Raw genomic sequence first — 11,003 nt, 5'->3', positions numbered from 1 at the left:
GATTTGGCTATTGTTGACAGTGCTGCTATGAACATTGGGGTACATGTGCCCCTATGCATCAGCACTTCTGTATCCCTTGAGTAAATCCTTAGCAGTGCTATTGTTGGGTCATAACGGAATTCTATGGATAGTTTTTTGAGGAACCTCCATGCTGTTTTCCAGAGTGGCTGCACCAGTTTACATTCCCACCAACAGTGTAGGAGGGTGCCCATCTCTCCACACCCTTGCCAGCATCTATAGTCTCTTGATTTGTTCATTTTAGCCACTCTGAATGGCGTGAGGTGGTATCTCAGTGTGGTTTTCATTTGTGTTTCTCTGATGATGAGTGATGTTGAGCATCGTTTCATGTGCCTGTAGGCCATCTGGATGTCCTCTTTGGAGAAGTGTCTGTTCATGTCTTCTGCCCATTAATCATTTTCTTTAAAATCAAAGAGTTGTATCCCAATTCTAGGCCAACTGTTGCTTTCTGTATAACTGACAAGAACCCTAGAAAATTCATTGTTTATAGAGTTTTGGTTTTCTACCTATGTGAACTTTTGAACATCTGTTTTAGGAAATATTGGGTGGCGATCTTAATACTTATGGTTTCCCTTTATTTCCAATTAATAAAACCAACTGTACATGAGTACTGTCTTACTATATACCTAACTAAATTTGCTTTTGTGTGTTGTCTGGAATCTTGCTTTATGTATATGTAAACTACAAGTATCTTTTTAGTTTATGTTCAGTTACTCACTACCAATAATTAATCTGCCTTAAATCATTGACATTATTTGTTGATGAGAGAGCAAGTACTTTTTTTTCAATTGCCATAAAAGTAATGCTGTAGTATACTCATTTTCACCATATTTCATTATTAGACAGTTTGTCCAAAAGGAAAAGATTAATAGAAAAGAATATCCATTTCCCGTCTCTGTAAAATTTTGCTTATATGTAATTACATAGTTAAGATTATCTGTGAAAGTATTTCTCTCTAGGCTGAAGATTAAGCAATTGTTTCTATTACATGTAAAAGGGTAAATGATTAACTTTTGGGAATGGGCAAAAGAAAATTTGGCAGAGTAGAAGTAGTTAGACTCACTGATTTCTTTCCCCCTGGGGCATCCAACTTATAATTCAAATATTGACTGTTTTCTCAGATTTATTCACAGTACCATTATTAAAATTAGAGGGGACATGGTAGTACATGGTAAATACTTCATCTTTGAAGCATGTTAGAATTAAAGAGAGTTAAAAGAACTTCAAACATACTTTGTTTAATATATAATGTATGAAAAAGAGAACCATTCAAAAAGAAGAAAAGAATTTAAGAGATATTTTTAAATAAAGAGGATAAATATGTTATTGGAACAGAATTGTCTCATCTTATTTTTTAGACTGGTTTGGACTTCTTTGGCTAATAGTTATAATACTAGCACTCAGAACAAATTACATAGATACTTGTGCAATTTCGTTGATAGAGGAACTGGCTTCCTATGTTACAGTTTTATATACTGTAGAAGTGTGTGTTAGTTAAAAAGTAAGCATTACTAAACTGAACACTCCAAAAAGCAAATAATCCAGTGAAGAAATGGGGGAGAATAAACAAGTTTTCCAAAGAAGACATCCAGATGACAAACAGACACCTGAAAAGATGCTTAACATCACTCATCATCAGAGAAATACAAATCAAAACCACATTGAGATACCACCTCACATTGGTCAAAATGGCTAAAATTAACAAAACAAGGAATGCCAGGTATTGGCAAGGATGAGGAGAAAGAAGAACCTTCTTGTACAGCTGGTGGGAATGCAAACTGGTGTAGCCACTTTGGAAAGCAGTGTAGAGGTTCCTCAAAAAATTAAAAATAGAACTACCCTATTATCCAGAGTTGTACTGCTAGGAATTTATCCAAAGGATACAAAAATGCTGATTTGAAGGGGCATGTGCACCCCAATATTTATAGTAGTGCTATCAACAATATCCAAAGTTTGGAAAGAGCCCTAAAGTCCATCATCTGATGAATGGATTAAGAAGATGTAATATATATCTATATCTATATATCTATGTATCTGTACAATGAAATACTACTTAGTGGTGAAAAAGAATGAAATCCTGCCATTTGCAACAACATGGATGGAACTGGAGGGTACTACGCTAAGCAAAGTAAGTCAGAGAAAGATCATATGATTTTACTCATGTGGAATTTGAGAAACTTAACCGGTGATCATAGGGGAAGGGAAGGAAAAAAAAGACAAAAACAGAGAGGCAGGCAAACCATAAGAGACAAATACAGAGCACAAACTGAGGGTTGATGCACATGGGGCAGGTGGAGTAAATGGGTGACAGGCATTAAGGAGGGCCCTTGTTGGAATGAGCACTGGGTGTTATATGTGAGTGATGAATTGCTGGGTTCTACTCCTGAAGCCAAAACTGCTCTGTATGTTACCTAACTTGAGAATAAAGAATTTTAAAAAATGAAAAAATTAAAAGTAAACATTAAAAAAATTAAGAATGAAGTGATAGAGCAAGTACATTTACTATTTTTTTAGGTACAGCAAAAATTCAAGGTGAAAGAATTTCTCAGACTCACCAGGATAAGAGTAGTTCCTTAAAACATAGTGAGGAGAGTTTTGGAACAAGCTTTAAAGATTTTCCGGCTGCTCTAAAGGTAAAATCACACTGTACACTTACACATTCTCTCTCTCTCTCCTTCTCTCTCTCTCTCACACACACACACCCTCCTCTACATATAAATTGGTAGATATATATTACATATACATATAAATAAATATGTATACAAAAATTTTTCATAATGCATTTTTGCTTACTTATTATAGTTGTAGCTCTCATAAATAACCCCTCAGATTTGATTTTATTATGCTTTGAGTAAATGAGAACTATTCCAAGATAGAATGGTTGGAAGAACATGAGTTGTCTTAATGGCAATATCAATATTCAATGGTTTCTCTTTAACACTATAGTTCGTTATTCCATACCATTTCCTTAGGTAATAGATCAATCAGTTATCACTAAATTATAAATATATATTTGCGAATGTCAAACCAATATCTTTCCCTGGTGAAAGAGGTGGCAGTTAGTGGTTACTTGGTTTGAATTTGAGATTAAAGAAACAAGTGTTATGGTCTGTTGTGTTGTATTGCACAGAAGAACATTCTTTCCATTTAGCATCATAAAAGTTTTGTACATACAGGAGTTTATAATTTTACCTTTTCAAGATTTGAAATTATTTCCTTTTCAATCATTTTCAGTTTCCTCCTTAAATGAAAGCCTGAAATGTTTTTAATCCATTTATCCCACCTTAAAACTCTGTTCCCTCCCATGCAGGCACATTCTTGTGTTTTGCTGACATTGTTCATGATTTTTAATTCCAACTACTATTTTCTTTTGTAATAGTTATGTTTTATGTCATATTTCTATTTATTTTGTAAGTTTTATTACTTCCCACTACTTTTATTATTATTATGGTTTCATGCTTTGAGGTCTCAATTCTGATTCAGATCCCTCTGGGTTCAGTATTTTATTGCAAGTTTTCCTCAGACCGAATAGCATCTAATGATACCAAATGATATTTCTGACTAAATGGACATCTGATTATGTTCTTTTAGTCCAGAAGTCTATGGATTTTATCTTACTCTTTTCTAGTTATATGTTTTGTGGTTGAGAAGTTCCATCCAAGTTAGTATGATTCATTTTTATTTCCATCTGCAAATTTATAATTTTTAAAATTTATCTTTGATTTCAGGCAATTTATTAGGTTATGCCTAAGTATGTGTGTTTTCTCATTAATTCTTCCTAGGACTCCATTATCTTTTTCAACCTGAAGATTTAAATATTTTCTGCTGTTATTATTTTTAAAAATTATTGAATGTTTTCATTCAGGTACTTTTTTCTTTTGTCACTACTAATATTCTTAAGTTACATCATCTGCATCTGACTGCTAACTCTCATCTTGCCTGTTCATGACTCCTCGGTATGTGGTTGTAAGGGTGTGTAGTTGGCTTGATTTAATGAAAAATTTTTTCACTTAATATTTCAGAACTATAATTTGGTTTTCACTTCGTGAGTAGATACATTAGCTTAATTAATCTCTATACTCTCCTCTGATTGCTTAAGATTCTGAGAAGTCCAGCAATGTACCAACTTATTTAAAATTGCTGAACTCTATAACTATGTGTTTCTTAACTACTGAGTTCTTTACTCATAGAACAATACAAATTTGATACTAAGAGACCATTCTCATCTGTGCTTATAGCCAAATTCTTCATTTTGTAGACATGGGAATTCAAAACATACTAAAATAAATCAAACAAGGGGTAGATTTAATGTATGGAGATTTATAGTAGGCTGAAGAAGGAACCTTTCCAACTTGGCTGTTATATCCTTGACCCTGTGTCCTTTGCATGTGATGAAGGCACAGTCACCCTACTGTTGAATCTATCACCTGTCAGTTCTCTACGTGTTCCACATATGAAGTTTCTCAGTGTTGTATATATGGAGATAATAATATTCCACTTTATGCTAGAGGAATGCTGAGATTTTATAGATAATTATATTGTGTTTAAATTTGCCATTTCATCATGCTGCCATTCTAATGTTATATTTTGCAGTATAATCATAGTCATTCATTTGATGAACTATATTTTTTCTTTAGAGTTTGTTGAGGAATACTGTCTTTATGTGTTTAGTTTTTTCAACTTCCTCAGAAGCCTTAATTACTACCGGATTTGCTACATTTTTACCTAAATTTATAGAAAATCAATTTGGATTGTCTTCCAGCTTTGCAGCTACCCTTGGAGGTAAACCATTTTCTTCTTTGTTCAAATTTAATCCAATAATTTTACTTTACTACATTAAAGTTTTATTAGAATAATATATCATTTTGGATAGCCCGCTTCTTGAAATTTAAACTACTGATATTGATAAAAGTTTCAGGTTTTCTGATGTTAGGCAGTCCATTGGATGAACAAGAAATACAGAGACTATATAGCTAAAGAGAATATTTGTTGATCTTAATATTGAAAACATACAAATCACATGATATCATTCATATGTTAAAATAGTATTGGTGCTTGTTTTTGATGTTTTCCAATTGTCTTGAGAGTAACTGAGTACACCTGTATATTTTCTCACTCGCTGTGTCTTCTTTCTCATCAGGGGCTGTTTTAATTCCTGGAGCTGCTCTTGGTCAGATTTTAGGTGGTGTTCTTGTTTCAAAACTCAAAATGACATGTAAAAACACAATGAAGTTTGCTTTGCTCACATCTTTAGTTGCTCTTCTGCTGAGTTTTGTATTTGTTTATGCCAGCTGTGAAAATGAGCCATTTGCCGGTGTGTCTGAAACATATAATGGGTAAATAAATTTCAGTGCTTTTTGATATTAATATGAGAGGAAAAAACTATGTGTGTATTTCCAAGTATATGCTTTCTTAAATAATATAAGGAAATATTGGCTTTTTCCTGTATAAGAAGATGTAGGGTTTTTTTTTTTGTTGTTGTTAGTTTAAATAATTTGACATCTTATTAAATGTTGGGTATTTATTCAGAGAGCAGTTAAGGAGTAAGTATTCTATCCTGAGTATTATGTTCAAGGATACAAAGATTAAAATAACAGAATCTTTGCCCGGAAGGGATTCACCTCCTGGAGAGAATTTCATATGTTGCTATTGATTTAAGTTTTTAAAAATGGAGATGTCCCTTTGGTGAAATTCATGTATTAGGTGGGTTGAAAATATTCTGAAGAGAAATTAAAATGAGGCTAGTCCTAGGTTATACTAAAGGTTATTGTTTCCACTTTAGAAACTCATGTTTATTGTAAAGAAATAAGTGACTTCTTGTTACAATCTGTAAACATGTTTCCACCTGTAACTGGTTTGGCCATTTTACCTTTGTGTGTTTAGTTTTGCCTGTATATGTAGTTTTGAAATCCTAAGCCGTGAATTAGGGGATCAAGCAGGAGGATGTTGGGTCGCGGTGCGTTCATAACCTGCAGTGCTGCCTCGGTGGTTTCACTGAATGTGTTTGAGGCTGGTGAGGTCAAGGCACTCCAGGTCAAGGACTCCGTGTTTTATCGGATATGGCATTCAGATAACCTAAATAGAATATACTTTGTTTGGATGAGTTTGCCAGTAATGATTGTGACTTGCAGTTGCTGCTTGTGTCTGTCATTTTTTTACATTAATGAAATGCTGAGCATTTTAAAGCAATGTTAAGTTCAGCTCCATTACATTTATTCGACATTTTTTGACTAAATCCTCTGGCTGAAAAATCCTTGCTCTAAAGGAGTTTACAATGTAGCAGGAGAGATTGGGAAAGAAAATGATAAATGAACAGTGCCTTAGGTAATGAGAGATATACCAAGGGCTATGAAATTCAAAAGAAGGAGAGCTTTTCAGTATCCTTTGTTTATTCAGGAAAAGTTTCATGGTATACTAAATGGGTTTACATATTTTTTAAGGATACAAATAAAGATTTGAGGCAGAGGAAATATGTTAGGTATAAATGCTGGGAAGTAAAGGCTAGTAGGTTCAGGAACCAGTTTGAATGGGACCTAGATCACATTCCTGTAAATAAAAAAGAATCTGGAAATGTTGAAAGGTAGGTACAGGTAAGCACTGCAGACCTGACTTTTACACCTATAAATTTTACCCAAACCTATCTCAAGAAACCACTTGTGTTTTTTGTATATTCCTTTTAGAACAGAGTTCTGGATAGTTGACCACTAGCTTAATTACTTTGAAAAATGAATGATGTGGATGTGAATTTATGTGCTATTTTCTACCTTAAACAAGAGTTCCTACCAGATAAACTGTCCTTAGCCTAATCAGAAGGGAAGACAAGAGAGAAGGTGTCAGTTTGAGGTGTGTGTGTTTGTTTAGATATAAATATAGATGAAGATTACAGAGGAGGTGAGATATGGTCAGATTTTTTTTTCCATTAGGGCCTATCTTTGCACTTACCATGTAATCACAAGTGGTTAAAAACAGCTTTGCAACTATGAATTAATGAATTAGTCTTTGATAACTTCATTTGAAATCCTATTAAATAATATATATTAGAAAGTTAAGATTGGGGAGCCTGGGAGGTTCATTTGGTGTGTGTCTGACTTCAGCTCAGGTCATGATATCCCCATTCGTGGGTTCAAGCCCTGCGTGAGACTTTTGCGCTGACCACTCAGGGCCTGGAGGCTTCTTTGGATTCTGTGTCTCCCTTTCTCTGTCCATCCGTTGCTTGTGTGTGCTCGCTCTCTCTCTCTCTCTCTCTCTCTCTCTCAAAAATAAATAAATAAAACTTTAAAAAAAACCCTTAAGATTAATTGTACTAATTATTTCAAGGGGTGTTTTTAATATATGTAATATTTTACATGAGTTCATTATTAAATGTTTAAAAAAATTTTTTTTAATGTTTTTTATTTATTTTTGAGAGACAGAAACAGCGCAAGCAGGGGAGGGTCAGAGAGAGAGGGAGATACAGAATCTGAAGCAGGCTCCAGGCTTTGAGCTAGCTGTCAGCACACAGCCTGATGCGGGGCTTGAACCCACGAACCGTGAGATCATGACCTGAGCCGAAGCCGGACGCTTAACCAACTGAGCCACCCAGGCACTCCCATTATGAAATGTTTAATATGGACACAGCAATCGAAAGGAAACTGTGATTTCTAGAAATATATTAGTTATTAAAACTTCCTACTGTTCTCGTATTGCCCTGACCATCTATAGGCTCTTTGGGTCTCTTCTGGTAATCAGTGTTGGTAATAGTGATTTGTGTTTTACTTTATACTTAGAATCTTGTGAAATACTGTAGTTAGTACACACAGTATGTTTTCTTTATTTGGTCTATAGTAAGAGTTGGCTTTCTCATCTAAAACAGCACCTTAAAGATGCAAACCTATTAAAATTTTGTAATACGTTTAAGGAAATCTTTCCTTACAGGAGATATATAATTACAGAATAGTTGGGATCCAAATAAGAAGTTGACATTTAAATTATATTATTTGTGATAAATGTGTTGCTCATATATATGGGTGTGTTTGTTTATACAACAGGGGTATATTTTAAATATTCAGAAACTTTAAAATATTTTATGTATTTAAGAAATCATATGTATATACTAAGACCACTTAATAAACTTTGCAAGCATTGACTATTTTCCTAATAATAGTTTTCCCTTTGTATCATGAAGCTAACTTTTATAAAATACATAGGCTTGAGTGGTTTAGAAAGGCTTGACTATAAGGAATATATGCTGTATTTCTCTGTTTCTATTGAAGTTTGCATCATACTGTCATATACTTTCATGTCTTAGTAATTACATATTGGTAACGTGAGAATTATACATTGGAAAATTTGAATTTAAAAGTGTTTGTGTAGACACTTTCTAGAATTGAAGGGGTAGTATTTCTCTAGTCACCTTACTTCTGTATCTATTGTAAGCTGGTTGTAGGTAGACCATAATGCTTGCTTTTGTGGGTAAAGTAGTGCTTGAAAAAGAAATCTAATAGGAGCCTATGGAACTGATTAGAAGAGACTCCTGGCAGAGTAATGAATTATTTACAATTCACTCTCTGATCACCTTTCCTTCCAACTTCCACTGATTTGTTTCCAATTTGTTTTCTCTTCTTTAGACTTCCTTGAATCCTTATTTCCCACTGACCCCTTAAATATCATCATTTTCCAACATAGCAGTTACTGTCTTCTAATCTTTAGATAAATCACTCATTTACTGAGTTTGACCTGCAGTGGAAAGCAAGGACATTTGCCTCATGGTGATGGGGAGGGATTTTATTATCCCTTTCTTTCTGCTCTCCCTGCCTGCCTTCCTTTTCTGCTTTCTTCCTCCCTCCCTTTCTCTATTTATTCCTTTTAGATATGTTTCCATCACTTTGAGTAGAGGCTAGCGCTATTGGAACTTACTATGTATTCATGAACTAAATGGACACTTGAGACCTCTGTACTCTCTTGCTCTATGCTCCTTCTATGTCTAATCTTACCATTATCATGGTTTCAGCCACATTTATATATAAACGATATTAGATATCTAGCTTCACGCCATATTTCTTCACCAAATTTTGAGACTCTTAACCTCAGTATGTAGAAAACTGTATCCATCATCTCTTCCCCAAAACTAGTTCTCTTTCTCTATCAAAACACCAAGTTAGACAGTAGAATTCACTTGTGACTCTTTTGTCTTATACCCACCTTCAAATACAAATCTTACCCTCAATATTTTAGATGATTCTACATCCAGAATATGTAGAATCAGCCAAAATATTTCCCAAATATTTCTCCATTAATCAGATGTATATTGTCAGTTGTCATAACTTACTATCTGAGATATTGTAACTGGTCTCCTTCCTTCACGTTTATATTCTCTGTCACTCCTAGCGTTAATTCTTTAAGACACGCTTTTGGCAGTGTGACTTTCCAGTGTAAAATACTTTGATTACCATTTCAAAAAACAGGTTAAAACTCATTGTTTTTAACAAGCCCATAAGGTCCTCAATTACCTGGTCCCTGACCCCTCTTCAACTATGTTTCTGATCACTCACTGCCTCAGACCTCATTCATATTTATCCATATAGGAAGCTATATCTCACCTTTATGCTTTTGTACCAGCTTCTCTGAAGTGCCCCTCACATTCCCCATTTATTCAGCTAACTCTTACTCATCCTTTAAGACTTTCTCAGGCAGTAGCTCCTAAAGACTTTCACCTAAATTTCAGCTTCTTCAGTGCTTCCAAAGTACACTTTGCAAATACCTGTAACCACATTCACTATATTAGTGTATAATTTTCTGTGTTGATCTCCACTCCTAGACTGTGAAATCTTTGAGGACAGCAACTACTTTACTCAGCTTTGAATTCCTGATACCTAGCATAGGGCCTAGCTCTTTGCTTGATGTTTATTGGTTGAATGAGCAAACAGGGATTGGAGAAGTAGCTTTGGTAAGGGTAACCCTTTATGTTACCAGAGATATTGCATTCTGTTAAAAGGCAGCATGGAACAAAACTGAGGCTGGGCACCAGGAATATTTGGTGAAGACAGAAAACTTAATCTCTGTGGGCCTCAGTTTTCCCACTGATAAAATAAGTATGTTGAATGCTATTATTTTATTCATTTTTGTAGGTTTAAAATTTTCCACACTCTTGGGAAATTTAGCAATGCCTGCAAATATTTTGGTTGTCATAACTGAGGGATGCTACTGGCATCTAAAGGGTAGAGGCCACGGATGCTCCTAGGCATCCTACGATCCACAAAACCAGCACTCTCCCCACTGCTGCCCCTTGAAAGAATAATATAGTACCTAATGAGAAACTCTGCTTTATTTGCTTACTCTGCCTGTTTTTCGTATCACTGAGATACATTGTATTATATAAGTATTGTTTTTGTTGCCTCTCTCTCCCACAAGAAATTAAATTTTGTGTGAAAAGGCAGACATTTTATTTGTTTCATTCATTCAGTAATTAAGTATGTGTTGAGTGAGTAAATAAATGACTGAAGGGCAAGATCTAATAGTGCTTCAGAACTGTTCGTTAAAAGTTACAACATAGATAATTTGCCTTATTTCATATCTTGTTGACAGGACAGGAGGACTGGGAAACTTGACTGCTCCTTGTAATGTGGATTGTAACTGTATTCAATCATATTATTATCCTGTCTGTGGAGGAGATGGAGTCCAGTATTTCTCTCCCTGCTTTGCAGGTTGTAAAAATTCTCTTTTAAAAAGCCAGCCAAAGGTAACTTGTGGTTTCTGCTTTACCTTAATGAGGTAGTGTTTGTACCTTTATGAATGACCTTCTTTATCCCTCTAGTGGAGTTATATAGTACCTGTTGGTTCTTCCTTTGCTGGCCTACGTCCTCCGTTCAGAAGCCAGCATAAAGTTTCACTCAAGTTAGATGAATAAACTCTAGCGATCTGGTGTACAACATTGTGCCTGTTGTCAACAATAATATGTTGTGCACTTTAAATTTGTTAAGAGGGTAGAGCTCATGCAAAGTGTTTTT

At 34.7% G+C, this 11,003-nt stretch overlaps 1 protein-coding gene across 1 annotated transcript in view; it reads left to right on the top strand.

The window, feature by feature from the left end:
* The window catches only part of SLCO4C1 (solute carrier organic anion transporter family member 4C1), a 64,949-nt gene that overhangs the window by 37,785 nt on the left and 16,161 nt on the right, over positions 1-11,003 (top strand). The window contains exons 6-9 of the mRNA XM_029942647.1: positions 2,533-2,651; positions 4,656-4,800; positions 5,159-5,354; positions 10,582-10,735. Coding sequence (XP_029798507.1) covers positions 2,533-2,651; positions 4,656-4,800; positions 5,159-5,354; positions 10,582-10,735 — 614 coding nt within the window. The remainder of the gene's footprint in view (positions 1-2,532; positions 2,652-4,655; positions 4,801-5,158; positions 5,355-10,581; positions 10,736-11,003) is intronic.

The sequence above is a fragment of the Suricata suricatta genome, chromosome 6, assembly GCF_006229205.1.
Source record: "Suricata suricatta isolate VVHF042 chromosome 6, meerkat_22Aug2017_6uvM2_HiC, whole genome shotgun sequence".
Lineage (NCBI taxonomy): Eukaryota > Metazoa > Chordata > Mammalia > Carnivora > Herpestidae > Suricata > Suricata suricatta.
The sequence above is the reverse complement of the archived record's forward strand: the minus strand, read 5'-3'. Positions and strand labels throughout refer to the sequence as shown.